Source organism: Marmota monax, unplaced genomic scaffold, assembly GCF_021218885.2.
Source record: "Marmota monax isolate L192 unplaced genomic scaffold, Marmota_monax_Labrador192_F-V1.1 WCK01_AAM20220418_F8-fsc00074, whole genome shotgun sequence".
NCBI lineage: Eukaryota > Metazoa > Chordata > Mammalia > Rodentia > Sciuridae > Marmota > Marmota monax.
Window position 1 is genome coordinate 6,089,266 of NW_026694232.1, and position 18,330 is coordinate 6,107,595.

Genomic DNA, 18,330 nt, shown 5'->3' on the forward strand with positions numbered 1-18,330 from the left:
TAAAATGCAAAACAAAAATGTATTCACCGAAACTGTTATAATCCCAACCTGGTAAGGAAAGGGTAAGATGTAGTTCTCCCAACTCTCATGTTCATCTAAAGGGTCTGGCATCACTTTTCAGAAATCCCAAGTTTGCCTAAAATATTAGAAGCCCTAATGGACAAGTTGCTCAATAATTCACGAGCAGGGTTCATTGCATGTTCCCAGTGCATCGGTTCACTGCTTCTTCAACTTGCTGCTATAGACTTTTTTTTTTTTTTTTTGAGATGATGAGTCCTTCCCAGAGAAGGAGTAAACTTCTATAAGTAAAGATGGGGCATTTGGCTGCAGGGGGAGATCTGATCACTGGGTTTCCTTTTTTTTCTGATGGAGTTTGAGGCACTGATCACTTTCTCATATGGCTCTTTGCTAAAGGACAGCCGTGTCACCTTCTCAGAACATACTGAAACTCGGAGCCAGTCTGAGGTAGCCCTGGTCCTGCTGGGTTTCAAGATGCCTCCTCAAATAGGTTGCTACGGTGATGCAAAAGTACCCCTTAAGGCACTATGGGTCAGACTAGTGGGTGGTGCCTGAGGAAGGGGGAGGTGCACTGTGAGATGAGCTGTGAGAATCCATAGACAGGATATAAAGGCAGTAATAGGTGAACAATTTAATTATGAAAAAATAAAAAAGGCAGAGCCCACCCTAACTTGTCAAATGCATCGAGAGTCTGATTTTGCACAAAAACAAATGTTTTTTACTGTAGCTTCCTAGTACTGGGCCTAGCCCACGGTAAGGGACCAGTAAATAACTGATTGAAGGAAGAGTTAAATGAATGCCTGGAAGTAGAGGTCTCGGTGTTTCTCTGCCTGCCTCAGTACTGCCGAGGAACTGTCAGCGTACCATTGTGTTAAGTCACGTGAATCGAAGAAAAGAAGAAATTTGACTTCCTGTACTTTGTTGCAGTAGCATCTGAACTTGTATGTCACTCATTGCTTTCTTTTTCCTTTTTTAAAAAATTAGGCCAGGGGTGTAGCTCAGTGACCCAGTTCTTGCCTAGCATGTGCAAGGGCCTAGGTTTGACCCTCAATACTGAAAATAAATTTACATTGTTTATTTTTCTTATGATTAAAAAGATGTATATTTATTTTAGCAAGTTGAGAAAATATAGGTATATGAAAGAGGAAACTAAAAAAGATAATCCTACAATCTGGCAACCATCACTGATAGAATTTTATGTATGTTCTTTAGACCTTTCAATGCATTCAAATGTATGAAAATCAATGTACATATATAAATTTTTTAAAATGTAATATTTTATTTATACATTCTATTTTAGACCCCTAATGGTGGCTCTACATATACATTTATCTATATCATTGAACACGTGTTAATGATGTTCTATTATATATATGTCCCATAATTTATATGCCTAATTTTAAGCAATTTAGATGTTTAAATGCAAGATTATTACAGGAGGACTTTCAAATAATGGAAATGTTTTTATATTCAGATGATAGCAGTGAATTTTAAATAAAGATTTAAAAAATTTTTTTTTGTTGTTATAGATGGACACAATACCTTTATTTGTTTATTCATTTTTTATGTGGTGCTGAGGATCGAACTCAGGGCCTCATATGTGCTAGGCAAGTGCTCTACCACTGAGCCACAATCCCAGCCCCAAATAATGAATTTTCTAAAGGATGGATTCAGTTTATAGAACTCCAACAAATGCCGGACTTAATCCCTATCCAGGGAATACATATTTGTTCAACATTTAACTTTCTTCCTTCTTTTGTTAAAAATAATGTTGTAATAACAGTATTGGGCCCTCATTTCATTATTTCTTTAGGGAAGTTTCTTTCTTTCTTTTTTTTGGGTACCGGGGATTGAACTCCACCCTCGAGCCACATCCCCAGCCCTATTTTGTATTTTGTTTAGAGACAGGGTCTCCCTGAGTTGCTTAGCACCTTGCTTTTGCTGAGGCTGGCTTTGAACTCTTGATCCTCCTGTCTCAGCTTCCCAAGCTTCTGGGCTTACAGGCATGCACCACTACGCCTAGCCCTTTTTATTTTTTTTAATTTTAAAACAGAGTTGTGTTAAGTTGCTTAGTGCATCACTAAGTTGCTGAGGCTGCTTTGAACTTGTGATCCTTCTGCTTCAGCCTCCTGAGTTGCTAGGATTACAGGCTTGTGCTACTGCGCCCAGCTCTTTAGGGGAAGTTTCTGAGGAGAAGTTTTTGAGTGAGAAATGCAGATTTTTAAGGCAGTGCAGTTGACCCTCACGTGACCCTCTGGAAGCACAGTGCTGGCCAATGCTGGCTGTGTTGGTGACTCTCCCCCCCAGCCTCCCCTGCGGTGCTGTCTGGTTGAGCATTTCATTTCTTTATTGCTTCATTGGTTTCCTCCTGTGTTAATGGCTTCCTCACTTCCATGGGCTATTTTCCCATTTTTATTGAGGTTTTCAGGTATTTTTTAAAAATTGATTTGTAAGAGAGCATCCTGAGTTGTAGATTAGCTTGGGAAAGCCTCAGAGCTTTACAACATTGATTTTTTTCCAGCCAGGAACACGTCATGTTTCCCCATCTCCTCCCACTCCACCAAAGCTGTGTGTTTCTCTGTGCAATTTTTTCCGTTACCCACTTATTTCACGTGAGTCATGGCATTTCGTGTTTTCTAGTGGGATGGAGGTGAAAGTCTGTTTGTCAAAAACTGTTTATTGTGTTGTCCTACACATTTGAGGCCTAGCACCTAACTTTCTGTTGAGTTTAAAAATTTTTCAACAGTGAGAAACCAGTCCTTCACTCTGACCTATTTGGGCTTCTACTGTTTGCAAAATCATTTGTGTTTCCCATTGTACTTAATGAGTGTCTAATTTTTTTTTTTTTTTTTTTTTTTAAGAACTCACTGATTGCCTATGTAATTAACATGTGATTAGGCTGTGAGGCTCTGATTACTCAAAACCTGATCTGACTCCTTCAGGCTCATCCCTATTACGGTTCACAAATCATCAGTGGCAGCTGAGATTTCCCAGCCAGGGTCAGAGTGACCATTTGCTTGGTGGTGGGCTCCAGCATGGAATGCCACCAGGAGGAGCCGAGACCCAATGGTCTACCTGAAGCCTCTGAAAACTTCTTCCTACCTAGGCTCTCATTCTCATTCCACTTCAGCACCTGTTTCAATTCCCACTTTTTATTTCTTATTGAAAGTCAAGAAGGAGCCGCTCTGTGGAGTAACCTAATTTCTACGAAAGTATGAGAACACTATTAAATTTGGAGAGAAGTATTTGATATTTGGAGTTCTAGGCCGTATAACAAAGAGATTGGTAATTTTGAGCTGACTGGGGATGGGAAGGCAATCTGTAGACTCTTTAATATCCTATCCTTGTTGACAGCCGCCTTTAAGTTGTTATGATTTATCCGGAAGCTTCTTTTCATTTATTTATTTATTTTTTGGAGAATTCAGAAGTTTGGGTGAAAGCTCCAAATTACCCTCCCTCCCTGTTTTATTTTTTTCCCCCCTCAGAGCAGAGTGATAGAAATCAAGCTGTTGGGAGTAGAAATCGTTTGCAGATATATAAGTCAAGTGTTAGTAAATTAGGACTATTATCACCTGCTTGTTGTACAAAGGGAGTTATAGACAGATAAAGATACATCTTATGGGCTGGGGTTGTAGTTAAGTGGTAGAGTGCTCGCCTTGAACGTGGAAGGCACTGGGTTCGATCCTTAGTACCACATTAAAAAGAAAAAATAAAATAAAGGTATTATGTCCATCTACAACTACAAAAATATTTTTAAAAGATACATATTATTCAAGTTAGGAGTTGGATGAGGAAACCCAGTTTATCTCCCCAGAAGGCAGCAGAGTTTCTGGGGTTGTAATGGCTGTACCAAGGAGTCTTTGGACATCTCTGTGTTTTGAGCACTGAAAAGTCAAGGCTCGTCGTTGGAGATTAAAATGCACACACACAGATAGCAGTGACAAAGATGAAGCACTTTATTGTAAGCTGCTGCTAGCTTATATAGGAAATGAAAGTCAGTTATCCTAAAACAGGAACCCCCTGGGATCAATCATAGTAATGGTCAGGTCATCATCTGCGGTGCATGAGATTCATGGGGGTCACGAGCTGTTCACAAGCCCAGATGGGTGAACCATATTTTGAAAACTACATGTTATTCACCCATTGGCAATTTGCCCACCGCCATGTTACATTCATGGACCCATTATTAGAAAAACCTAGGGAATCCTCAGGGAAACTCCCAACAAGCACACCCTGTGGACTGAGTAGCATATCATGCTCTGATGAGATATTACTGCTTGATAAATGAATGCAGATGCTATAATGGTTCGTGAAAATGAATTCGTGTAAAGGCCCTCTGGAATCCAGAGTTGTTTTTCCTCCCTTTGTGTTGTTAAAGCCATAATTTTCCAGAGGGCAAAATCATAACCTTCAAGTTAACATAACATGAACACATATCACAGGTTTTCTTTTAACTTGCTCAAGAGGAACCAGTCAGATGTTACACCTTATTTAACAACATCTGAGAAGCTAGGATATGTACAGACAACTTGACCAGGAAATTTTAGGAGAAGATGGCTGAGTAAGTTAAAATATGAATTAATGTCTGTCAGGACCACAAACTCATGAGGTTATGAGTCTGCCTGGAGAGAAATTGTTTGTATCTTCAATAGACAAAAATCTAGTAGTTAACAAGTGGCTTCCTAAGTCTGTGTGCATTCATCAGTACTAAGCAGTGGCTGAACCAAGCTCATCTGCTAGCCAGGCAGCAGCAAACTTTTTCTAAAAGGACCAGATAATAAGTCTGTTGAGTTTTGTGGGCCATGTATGTGTCTATCTCATATTTACTCCTCCTTCTCACCAGAACAAAAACAGTCTGTAGGCTGTATTTGACCAATGTGTCATTAGCAATTCCCTCTTGTGGATGATCTCTGGGTGACTTTCCTCCACATGACATTGAAGTGACATGCTGCCTGCCTCTTTGACCTTGCAAGTTTCTTGGGATTTTTCTGACAGTTGCTTTCCCTAAAGAACAAACTCAGAATACAGTTGCTATTGTGTTGGGCAGGGAGGGTAGTGGTAAAATGTGATCTTTATTACTAGAAAGTTAGGAAGATTTTCTTTTCTTTTTTTTTGCACCAGGCATTGAACCCAGGGGCATTTAACCACTGAGCCACATCCCGAGCTCTTTTTATTTTTATTTTGAGACAGGATCTTGCCAAGCTGCTGAGTTCAAGAGGCTGGTCTTGAACTTTGTGGTTCTCCTTCCTTAACCTCCTGAGTCACTGGGATTATAGGTGTGTGCCACTACACCTGGCTGAGAAAGTCTTCTTAAAGTTTAAAAAGGACACATTTTATGGGAAGGAAGAGTGCTAGTTTCAGATCCAGTTTAATTCTGGTGGTTTAGAGGGTCAGTGTTCACGAGATGTGGGACATAGTGGTCAGGTGTGCCTACCACTTCTACGCACTTCAAAAGTTTCTTGTTGGAAGTCAACATTTTTGAAGTATTTATATTGTCTCAAGATGCCTTTTTTTAAAATCTACAAGAGAAGGAGTTGCTACAGTATTTTTGGGAATGTGTGACATTCTTTTTATTTTTGCTCTGGAAACTTAGAGAAGAATCGATAGTAGATTCCCACATAACATAAAGTGGGCTCCATGGACTAGTACCAGTCTGTTCAGCAAATAGTTACAAACTATGAGATAGCATAGCAACAGAGTTAGCATTTATAAACTTATATAGTAATTTGTGAGCTATATTCATATCTGAATATAAGAAGTAAAAAAAAATGGGCTTGCATGTTCATTTTTCTAGTACTCAACTTTTATTATATTTTCCCAAAATTAAGAAGTATTGATTCTGGACAGACCCTTTGCTTACCCTTACTTCTATCATTCTTTCTGTCTCCAGGCTCATTCATTATTCAGTAGTCGATCCCTGGTCTCATCTTGTTCACCCTTCATCATCATCATCATTTATTCACCTTGATTTTCTTCTTAGAAACAAATTATAAATTGGCAGGTTTTTTTTTTTTTTTTTTTTTTTTTACCTGTTCAGGCTTTGCAAATGTGTTGAAAGAGATCTATTGGTCACTAGCAGGTGGTGTTAAATAGTGCACAGGGTAGTTGCTGATGTTGATAAACATGGTTCATATTAATTATGGGACCGAGATTTATACTAAACTTTCACATTTTAATTTTATGATTCTGAGCAAACACAAGAATTGTTCCTAACCTCAGAGGGGAATGTGCCTTTGTGGGCTAAGGTGTAGATGTGTTGAGAGGCTCTGGATTTGTTCTTTTCTCTTGGTCTGTTTCATCCATCACTGACTGAGTCAATGCCTAAGCAGCGTTTCATTGGAGTGAGGCTGGTTTATGACAGAAGTGCTCATTAAACATTTTGCTGGATTGCTGAAGTCATCGTTTTGGGGAACAGTTACTTGGGAAAGAAGGGCCTTGATTGGAGTATTGTGTCCTCTCTTCATTATTAATGGAAATTCTTTAGAGGGCTGCTACCTTTTGGGAAAGCTGCACTGTATCTGTCCAGGAGAGATATGGAACTCGACTGGAGTTAGAACATGGCATAGAATTGTTTGAAAGGGATTCAGAACCACCTGAGGTCAAAAAAGGTCTCAGTCCACACCCTTTCCTGGGTATTGAGGCAGTATGGGAGGCACAGATTATGGACATGGGTAAGGTCCCTGGTTCTCTTTTTAAAAAATAAGAAGCAGGCATAAGGATTGTCATTCCCAACTGTTTGTACCTGGTGTCTGATTTCTAACCTGGGATATTTTTTGTCAGTTGGATGTGATGGTCAGCAAGAGAAACTTAGTTAATGATGGGAAAGGCAGGGCTTTATACGCTGTTTGCTGCAAGAGTAATATATTACTGCAAGATATAGGAAGCCACTGGAGGATTTGGGGGCAAACCAAAATTTGATTATCATTAAAACAACAACAACAACAACAATAACAACAAAACCTCTTGGAAGCTATCCTGAGAGCAGTCAGTAGGGCTTAAGGGAGTCCAGCTAAAGGACTCTTATAAAAATTCAGACTAGAGATGATGGTGACTTGAATTAGGGGTTACTAATGGAGATGATAAGAAATGATTGGGTTCTGGGTATATTTTGAAGGAAATACTGTTAGGATTTGCTGCTGGGCTGGATGGGTATAAGGAATATAAAAGAAAATCAAGATTTTGTCCTGAGTTACAGGAAGCATGGAATTGTTATTGACTGAAATAGATAAGGCTGAGGATAGACTGATCAACAAATTAGGAATGGAAGGAGACTTCCTCAACTTGATTGAAGGTGCCTACCCAAAACCCCACTGCTCATGTGACACCTAATCTAAAAGGCTGAATGCTTTCCCCCTAAGATGAGGAACAAGACAAAGATGTCTCCTCTTGCTATTTCTATTTAACATTGTAGAGGAAATTCTAACCAATTCAATTAGAAAGGAAAAAGAAGTAAAAGGTATTCAGATTATTAAGTAAGACTATATTTGAAGATGACATGATCTTGTATATTGAAAATCCTAAGGAATCCATTAAAGAACTTGAATTAATAAGTGGGCTCAACAAGGTTGTAGGAAACAAGATAATATACAAAATTCAGTTTTATTTCTATATATATGAACAATAACATTGCAGAAATGAAATGAAATATATAGTATCATTTACTGTTGTGGGACTGAATGAGATCACTCAGAAAGAGAGAAAGGAGTCTGGATAGAGCAGGGAGAAATGGTCTGGGGTCTAAGCTGAAGGTCACCAACATGCAAAGGTCAGGAAGGGCATAAGGCACAAGAAAGGGAGACAGCTGGACAGCCAGGAGAGTCATTTCCTGGGGGCAAGCACTTGAGGAAGGAGGAATTGATAGACAGGGTGTATGATGCTGATGAAGAGCAAATAAGATGAGACCAGGGATCGACTACTGAATAATGAATGAGCCTGGAGAGAGAAAGAATGATAGAAGTAAGGGTAAGCAAAGGGTCTATCCAGAATCAATACTTTTTAATTTGGGGAAAATGTAATAAAAGTCGAGTACTAGAAAAATGAATATACGGGCTTGGATTGTGGCTCAGCGGTACAGCGCTCACCTAGCACATGCCAGGCCCTGGGTTCGATCCTCATAAAAAAAATGAATGGCATAAAGGTATTGTGTTCAACTACAACTAAAAAATATATTAAAAAAAGAAAAATGAATATACAAGCCCATTTAAAAATTTCTTATATTCAGATATGAATATTGCTCACAAATTACTACATAAGTTTATAAATGCTTATATACTATATAATTTTAAAAATGAATAGCTGAAGGAATGTGAATTGAAATTGATTCACCAAGAATTAGATGCAGAGTACTGTACTTGATGGCAGGAAGTACTAGTTAGGTAATCAACCTTAGTCTCATTCTCTAAGTTTCCTTGTTCAGAAAGCATGAATCCTGAAGTTTGCTCTCACAAAGGTTATAATCATGAGCAAGTCAGACATCTTGTATGGAGCGTTATCTCTTCCTAAAAATGGTAATAACTATTTTCCTTGTAATCCTGACATTTGTATGCTCTTTTATTCTGAATTGCTCATGTAAGTCTCATACAACCCTGCAAAGTGGGTGGGTGTTTTTTTTTGTTTGTTTTTTTTTTAACCCCCATGAAGAAACAGGATCAGAGATGAAACAACTTGTTCATTCTCATGCTATTTGGAAGTGACAGAGCCAGAGCTACTAGTTTTAGACCCACAAGCTTGCTTCTGGATTTGGCTGTAAAATTTTAAATTTCCTTTCAGATTTGAATTTAACATCAGATATACTTTAACATTTTAGGTTCGGTATTTGTCAAATGAATGTGCATGTAAAAATCTGCTGTCACTTTGGAGATGTGTGTGTGTGTGTATGTGTGTGTGTGGGGGTGCGTGTGTATTGTCAGTATGGCAAGGTATAGTATATTGAGTTTGTCTTTCAGATCTATAGTTGTTGGATTACACAATAGTTGGTAAGTGCTTTTGACTCTAGAAGTGCTATCTTATAACCAAATCATTTCTTTTTTCATAGTGTACGAATTATTTGCATTCATCAGTCACATGGGAACATCTACAATGAGTGGCCATTATGTTTGCCATATAAAGAAGGAAGGAAGGTGAGTCTTTTAGAGAACGTGGATGTTAGATGTGATTTATTGAGTCCCTACTATGTGCCAGGCACTCTACTTGGTGCTTTATATGTTATCTCATTTGGTTTTCACAATGGTCTACAGGAATGTAGTCTTTTCATACCATTTTATATATCCAAATACTGAGGCTTAAGGAGGCTGAATAACTTGGCCTTAGTAAATAGTTGTGTCAGAGCTTATATTCAAAGGTATTTTTAACAAAAGTGCCTTCCCAAAGGTACTTTTGGGAAGGTAGCTTCCCCAAATAAAAAGGCATCCTGCAGCAGAATGCATGCTATATTTGGGACCCCCCCCCATAGGGTCTCTGCATTCAGCCAACAAAATGAGAAAACCAAAATGCCATATTTAATTTAAATTTTAGATAAATAATGAATAATTTTTTAATATAAATATGTTTCAAAGAATGGCATGCTTCCCACATTACATGGGACATACTTATATTAACAAATGATTTGTTGCTTATCTGGTGGAGTTAGTGGAAGAACCTGTGTTTGACCTGGTGACCCTGAACTTCCAGTGAACTTCCAGAAGCCCTGCATGGCTTCTCTGCTTCTTTAGTAGGACTGTTAGGGGTGGAGAAGTGAGAGTGAAGCTGCTGCTCTCTTCAGAACTTCCTCCCCGGTGCCCTTCCTACAGTCCCTGCTGTGCCCCTGAGTGCCCTTCCTATCTTCTCAACTTGATTAATAAAAATCAACATTGAGCACAGGGACAAGTATTTATAGTGAAATCTTTTTATTGCCAAGAATGACAATTTTTTAAAAAATAATTTTTTAAAAGGAAATATAATTTAAAAAGCAATAAAATTCATTGTTATTAATTTGTAAAATAAAAAATATGTGAAGAATGTGCACTTGGGAAGCCTAAAGATAGTCAGTGTCTGTGTTTTAATATATTTTTATTGGTCTCATTGGAGGATATACACATACTACATATATGTAAATGTGTGTATTTACAACTTTTGTAATATCTTAAAAGTGTATACAGAGCACATATAATTTTTAGACCTGCTTTTCCTATTTTATTGTGACCCCTATTACATGTTCATATTATATGGTGATTATTTCCTCACTTCACCAAATTTTCTTAGAAGAAATTTTAATGTAGTCATAATGGTTCACTGCATAGATATTTATCTCTGCTTCTTAGCTAGTTTTATACCTAAGACTGAAATAAACATTGTCATACACAATTCTTTCCCTCAGTTTCTGAGTCTACCTATGGATTTCTGTGAAGTGATTTGTGGCATGAAGGGCCTAAAATATTTAGAGGATCCTGATAGATTTAGTAACTGCAGTTTGATTGAGCTTAAGAATCAGAAAGCAATAGTGATTCCCCAATAGGATTCTGTTCATTTTTACACAATAAATTGGACTTTGGTTATCTTACACATCTTGGTTATTTCAAGTACAATGCTCCATCTGATCATGTTATTTCTGCAAAATGCAAAGTGTTCTGAAACTGACATATATCCATCAACTATGTCTGTCTTTTGTTTTCAGATGGGTGATCTACAATGACCACAAAGTTTGTGCCTCAGAAAGGCCCCCAAAAGACCTGGGCTACCTGTACTTTTACCGCAGGATACCAAGCTAAACCTCACACATACGGATTGGCGAGAAGAAGCCATAACGCCTTTTTAATTTGCCAAAAAAACAAAAAAACAACAAAAAAAAAAGAAAGAAAGAAAAAAATTTGGGACAAGCCAACATGAAGGAATACATGGGGTATTTATAGTTTATTTAAAGGGCACGATCATTTGGCACCTTCTGAAATAGAATTGGGAAGAAATTTCTATTAGTGATGATACTCTATTGTAGATAGTTTTTATAAACATAGTTCAAGGAGAGGGTGATATAAACAAAGGTATTCATATTGCTGGTGTGGCACCTACTATCAGCACTGTTTTGCTTTGGGGGTCAAGAGATAGTGGCCTCCAGAGAAATCAATCAATGAGGCCCATGGTATGGCCTCACCTACAGTAAATAAAAAGCCCACATTTTGTTTCATACAGAAAATCAGCAACTGGGCTGGGCTTTACTTGTGGCATAATCTTTTTCATTACGCACAATAATTTCTGACCTATCCATGTATAATAGAACATCCACAGTGAAAGATATTTTTAATTTAAATCATATCAAAATTCATAATAACGACTGTATGAATGTGTGTGAGAGTGAGCGAGAGTGTGCGACCTTTCTAGTCCACTAGGAAATCTGTGATGGGTTGGCTTTTGAAGGCTAAATAGTTGGTATTAAGCATATCTGGAAAAGGCAAGTTACTATTTTGACAAAACTATAACTCAGGAACAGCTAAAAAAAATTAGTTCCCCACTTAGATTTTAAGGAGTAAAAAGGGCTGAGTTATCCCCTGTAAGTGTTTTCAAGAGAAATTCACTTGGGATTGTGACATTTGGTGGTATAATGCCACACGTCCACAGGAGCCTATGATCGTCCTTTGCCAAAGGTGGATGAATTCTCTTTTTCTTAGCAGCCCATTCCCCAAAAGGTGTAGTGTTTATTTTTAGTTAGAATAGCTATTCTCTTCTTACACCACGTGGCAATTCCTTGGAATCATGTTTTACACCCCAACTTTGTGTGTCATTCTCTCGTCTCTGAGCTCTTTGCTTGCCTCCCTGTCCATGCTTTTCTGGGGCCAGTCTTGTTTGTGCCCTGTTTGGTTTGTCACCTCGTTGACTTGCCCTCGATGCTTATTGGCTATGACCAACAATGTGATACAAAGACACTTAATATGTCATTGTAAAAGGCCACCCTTTCTATTTTGGTTATTTAAGTATTTTAGGTGCAACCTGGGATTATATCAGAGTTTCTAATACAAATACAAATGAGGAATAATTTTCCTACTGCTTTGTACCAAATCCCAGAGTCTCTGGAGTTTCTATTTCAGATTATTCAGTCAAATGAAGAAGAATTAATTGCTGTCCGCTTAACCCGTGTTTGTTCAAATTGATAGGATCTTTCTAGAAACTGTAGGAAAATAAAGCAGAACCAATTGGGGGAAATGAAGCACAGGCATGAGATTGGGATGTGTGATGAGTCTGGAGTAATCGGGATTGGTGGTGATCGGGCCCTGGCTCACAGGAGATCATTTATGCCCTGTGAGCGAGGGATGAGGGCTGGAGCCCATGACCTTCAGACCTGGGTGCTGCCCCTGACTGGTGTGGGCAAGGCCTTATCCTCCCTGTGCCTCACTCTCCTCATCTGCACAATGGTGTATGACATCTGCCCTCTCTTTCTAGTCGTGCTGTGGGGCTCTGATGAGATTTGAGCCTTCACAGGTAGAAGGTGTGGCCCACGGGGGGTCCAGTAGAGCATGCTCCCTGCCTGATGAGATTGGCAGAAGGGGGGAGCTCATGGTGCATTCTCTACTACACTGTGCCCAATGGTGTCACCTTCTGGTGTTGACTCAGAGGTCCTGAGCAGACCCGTTCTCTTGCACAGGCCCCTGACTCTGGTGGGAATCCCCACACTAAGTAGCCTTACAAAATCCAGTGCCCTTGGGGCCAACTATTGTGAATAATGTCTCCAAATACTCATCAAAAATGACTTGTTTTCAATGATGTTGCAAAGCCAAAGGCCTTTTGGGGGCAGGAGGGGACAAATTTAGATTGCAATGTATACAAAGACAGCATGTGTATTTTGAACAAACTGAAAATTTTGTAATAAAATTTTCCAAAATTAATGGCATAAAATCTGTACTTAAGATTACAGGCTCTAAATTATTTGGTTTCCCTAGGTAGAAAACATCATTTAGCCCTTTTGATGCCTAAAACATACTGTAAAGAAAGTATACTACGGCTGCCTTTTTTCTGTCTCACGAAACAAAGGGCTATTTCTACAAGGCAAGGTTTTGTATATGTGCTATTCTTTATTTCAGATCTAGACTTGGAGAAAACTGGAGGAAACAATGGATTTCTTTCCTGTTTAAGAAAATGTATTTATATGTGTCTCTTAATATATATATAAGCAGGTTCCCTGGAATAAAAGTCTGGAATGTGCTGCTTAATATTACACATAGATGTAGACAAGATTATTTGTGATGGAAAACTGGAATAACGTGTGGGTTGTGTCAACTGATCAGCCTGTTAAGAGTCCTCTGTGTGAGGCTTGGTGGTATAATTGTGAAGTTCTCACTGTATGTAGGTGTCTATGCGAAAGACAACACTTTCTTCCTGTAAATACCTTTTGATATCTTTGTGTAGAATCCCAATGAATGTGTCTTTGGAAAATATAATGTATCAAAATTTTTTATTTTGTCCATTGATCTAAACGCCCAAATAACTAATCAGAAATCCATTTTGGTTCAGAGTGGGATTTTTCTTTTAGAGTAAAAATATATACATATGCAGAGAAAACTATGGAGAGATTCATGCTTTAATGACATTTTACATCAATATTGCTTCAGTATTTTTGAAATGACCAGCCTGTTTTCTCAAACCTACAAGAGAATGTGCCTGCCATTTCCCCATTGCTTAAAAACTTTGGGCTCCCTGCATCATTTACCTGAGCCAGAGCCTCACCTGCAGTACACAGAGAAAACACCCAGGTTTGTATCCCAGCTCTGCTTCTACATCTGGTGGGACTGAGTCACTTGACCTCTCTGGGTCTTTGTCTTTTAAATGACCAGAAAAACTCAGAAGTCCCTTCCTGACCTAGCATCCTATTCTATTGTTATTTTCCTGTGGTCACTACCAGAATCAAACATGTGAAATGTAGGGATCACTTAGAGGTTTAGAGGTTCAGTTTTTAGATCATTACAATTTATACACCCCAATGTAAGGCCTGTGTCATTGTCATCTCTATTGCTGCTCTACTCTCCTTTCTCTGGTAACCATCTCATTTTTTTCCCCACTCTGGAAATTCAGAACATTCTAGTCTGTGAGGTACTTTGCTATCATCCCTCTCAAAAACGAAAACAATCCATTCAAAATACCACCTTGGAAGAGCACCAGAATGACCTTTGGTTAAGTCCATAACATTTGCAGAATATTTTAAACTTCTGATTTGGTTATAGATCACTATGATCTCCATATGTATGCTGGAAAAGGTGTCTGTCCAAGAAGGAATGTCATTTGCCTCATACAGGCATCCCTGCTGCTAAATCTGAGTTCAGACTGTCTGTGGGGAGACGGCTGGGACCAGGGGCAGGACCAGGGGATGAGATTAGATGAACATGTGATTTTTATCCTTTAGGTAAAAAAGCCCAGGCCACAGAAGGTTCTGAACTCCTCTGTTGGTGTGTACAATTGTCTACACAGTATCATAGAGATTTTCTACTCAACAAATTGTCCTGAAAGAGTTTGCATGAAATTGTCTAGATATGTGCTTTTCATTCAGCACGGTACCTACATATGGCAAGTGACCCTTGGAATTTGGCCTGTCCAAATTGAGATCGTGCTGTGTGCATAAAATGCAGTGCTGGATCTTGAAGGCTTCATACCAGAAAAAGGATATAAACATTTCATCACTAGTTTATATTGATTACAAATATTATGTTGATTATATTGATTATATGAAATATGAAATATTAAAATTAATGTCAACAATTTTAATATGTTTTTAATGTGTCTAGTGAAAAAATTTTAAATTAGATTTATGTTGCAATGTTGTTATTCTGTTAGTGCTGCTCTAAACTCCCATGGTGTGAGATAAGCAATGCCATACCATAGGTAGGAAGGTAATTCTGCAGAGCATCCAAATAGAAGTGACACAAATATTTTTGCTGGAGTCAGAAGCACTGTGGGGGCACAGATCATCTTCCAGAAAGCAGATTTTCCTCCCAAACACACACACACACACACACACACACACATAAGCCCCAAACTGCCTTCTTTCAGCTTTGTCTAGGAGCTGCTACCTTTGCACTTACTTTTCTAGCATCTTCCAGGTGCCAAGGATGTTGGCCACACGAGGGTGTTGGGCATCGTGGTTTCATTTAGGCAACATTCTCTTGTGGTCCCCCTCCCCCCCCCCCCCCCCCCCCCCCCCCCCCCGCCAGGTCTTGTTGAGTCTGTTCAAAGCTGGGCGTGGTGAAATGCTGTGCTAACCTTGCCGCTCTGGATGTGCTGTTTCTCTTGGCCTGGGCAGAGGCTGAACCCGTGGCCTGTGCCCACTTGCCCAGCAGGTTTTGATGTTGGTTGCTGAAAGAGTTTTTATTTATTTTATTTTGCACTGGGCACAGTTGTTGTTTAAACTATCTCAAATGTTTTGGGAGAGTATTTGCCTGTGATGAAAAGAGATGGATGATTTATTGCTTCGATTGTTTTAAATTAAAAGCTATTCTCACAATCTGAGGTCTCTTCGTGGCTCTTTTTTTTTTTTTCTTATTTTGAAAACTGATTTTGCTACTGATGGTTCTCATCCATCAGGGGGACATACTGGAGACAATATGACTAACTTCATTTCTTTCTCAGATTTCTTGGTGTGAACAGGTAGCTTGAGTGGCTGCTTGGTCCCTTCCCAAGGTGGGACATCAGTGTTGGCACACTGTGCAGGAGGAAGGGGCTGGAAGGGAGGGGTCTGAGGTCTTTAAGTCTTTCCCTGCTGGATGCTAAGTCACTTAGGGAAGTAATGGGACGGACCTTTCTTTGGGTTCTTGTATAGTGGTCTCTGTAAGGCAGGTAAGAGCAGAAAGGACATGTATTATATCAAGAGACTTCATCATTTCTATGACACCACATTTCTAGAGTATATGGGTTTCTTATTGCTGCTGTGACACAATACCACAAACTTACTGACTTACAACAATACATTTATTAAGTTAGAAGTCTGAAAATGGCTTATGGGAATAAAAATCAAGGTTATCAGCAAGAAAGCTGCAGGAAGCGTCTATTCCTCCATTCCTGCTTTTTCCAGCTTCAACTGGCTGTCTGCATTCCCTGGCCCCTTGCCTCCTAGCAGATTGGCATCTGTCCAGCCTCTGCTTCCATTGTCATGCCTCCTTCCAATGACTCTCTCACCTCCCTCTTATAATGACCATTACATTGGGCCTACTCAGATAATCCAGAATCCTCTTTCTATATCAAGACCCTCAGTCACATCTGCAGAGTTGCTTTTACCATGAAAGGTAACATATTCACAAGGCTTGGGGATTAGAATGTGGAATTGGGTGGGGGCATTATTTGGCCTAACACATAGGGCATGCTGTTTAAAAGTACTTCGATTTACTGGGCATGGTGGTACATACCTGTAAGCCCAGGGCCTACGGAAGCTGAGGCAGAAAGATTGCAAATTTGAGGTCAGTTTGTCTTTGGTAAGCATTTAATATCTAGAAATGCAGTCTTCTTACCTGTGCAATGAGCATAACAATACTGAGATGAGTTATGTAAAAAATCTGGCAATTTGGTAGACTCAGGGCATTTTTTACATCACTATTTTATCTCATCTAGCATTTGGACTCTAAGGAGGTTTTGATCCCTTGTTTCAGTCTAAAAAAAAATTTTTTTTAAATCAAAATATACCAACATTGATGACAAAAGTACTTTTCTGGAGATTATTCCATTAAGTCAACGGATTCATTATATACCATGGTTCAAATTCAACAAATAGGAAACATTTATGTTGTAAACAAACCAGATAAGGTCCTTGTCAAATTTCTAGCAGAGAGACACAGATGACAACATAAGAAATAAGTAGATTATGTAATGTTATAGGATCTTGAATGCTATGGAGAAGAGAAACCACAGATTGGAGTTAGCGGGTAAATTTCAGTATAAGTAAGGTACTTAGAAAAGTCATTATTTCTAGGTGACATCTGAACCAAGACTTGAATGAAGTTCATCCAGGTGGATACTTGGGGAATGAATGTTGTTGGGAGAGGGACTAGCTGATGCAGAGGCTGCACAGTGGCAGCACATCTGGTACGTCAGATGAGCATCAAAGGGACCGGCATGGCTGGAGAGAAGGGGGGGGAAGGGGAGACTGTTAGGACAGGAAGTCAAAGAGGAGCCAACTCACCTGGGCCGAGGAGGCCATTGAGGGCTTTACTGTAGAGTACAATGGGGAACATTATAGGATCTTGATCAGAACAAGACCTGGTCTAACTGAAATTTTAATAATGATCTTTGTTTAGACCAGATGTTAGGAGGGCAAGGGTTGATGCAGGGGCTACTGTGGTAAGCCAGGTGAGAAGATGGTAGCTCAGATGCGGGTGTTAGCAGTGGAGGCAGTGAGAGTGGTGAGATTCTGGATGCATTTGAAGGCAAGACCAGCAGGACTTCCTGATGCATAGGACATGAGGATGAGGGAATAAGAATAGCTAAAGCTGACCCCAAAGTTTTTGTCAATCAAATAGGAGAAGGAAGGGTTGTCAAAGTTGGGATGCTAGTGGTGGGGAAAGATGATCGGGAGTCCTGTTTGGGCTGTATAGAGTGAAATGCCTGTGAGACCTCCGTGGTTGATGTTGAGTGGGAAGATGGATACACAACTCAGAATTTTGGAGAAGAGTTCTAGACTGAAGATATAAATTTGGGAGTTGTTGACATTTAGATGGTAGTTGAAACAATGAGACAGGTGCAATCACTACTGGAGGGAGACAGGAAGTAGAAGAGATAGAGACACTGAGCCCTGGGCTACTTCTGCATAAGAAGTCGGGGAGCAGACCAGCCTGCAGGGGAGACTGACAGGAGCAAGTGCCAAGGGAGAGGAAAACCAAGAGAATGGTGCCTGGAGTAGAAGCTAAGGGAAGCAAGGGTCTTGCAGAGGCGAGAGCAATCAACTGATAACAACTGTGATAGGTTAAAGTAAGATGAAGACTGAGGATCCGCTGTGAGACTGATAAACCTGGAGGGCATCAAGATCTCTGTGGGAACAGTTTTGGTGAAGGGTGGAAGGAGAAGGTTGAAGAGAGAAGGAAGGAGGGGAATTTCAGGTGATAAATGCCTGCAGCTCCTGAGGGTTTCTGCTACACAGAAAAGCAAAGAAGCAGATAATGAACAACAGGGGAGGCAGCATGGGATCAAGAAAAGATTTTTGTTTTTTTAAATGTGAGAAAAAAAGATGGACAAATGCAAAACAAACTATTGAAGATGACAAAAGAGAGATGGAAGGATTTCTGGTCTGATAGTCTTGAGCAGTAAGAGGGATGGTATCTGGTGCCAAAGTGGAGAGTTGATTTAGCCAGGGGCAAGGAAGTGGGAAGAAGG

The 18,330-nt window shown here is 39.5% G+C and overlaps 1 protein-coding gene across 1 annotated transcript in view; it reads left to right on the forward strand.

Annotated features, from left to right (window-relative positions):
- Usp13 (ubiquitin specific peptidase 13) overlaps nucleotides 1–14,739 on the forward strand; it is a 104,423-nt gene extending 89,684 nt beyond the window's left edge. The window contains exons 20-21 of the mRNA XM_046466887.2: nucleotides 9,053–9,137; nucleotides 10,670–14,739. Coding sequence (XP_046322843.1) covers nucleotides 9,053–9,137; nucleotides 10,670–10,763 — 179 coding nt within the window. The 3' untranslated portion in view covers nucleotides 10,764–14,739. The remainder of the gene's footprint in view (nucleotides 1–9,052; nucleotides 9,138–10,669) is intronic.
- The last annotated feature ends 3,591 nt before the right edge of the window (nucleotides 14,740–18,330 follow it).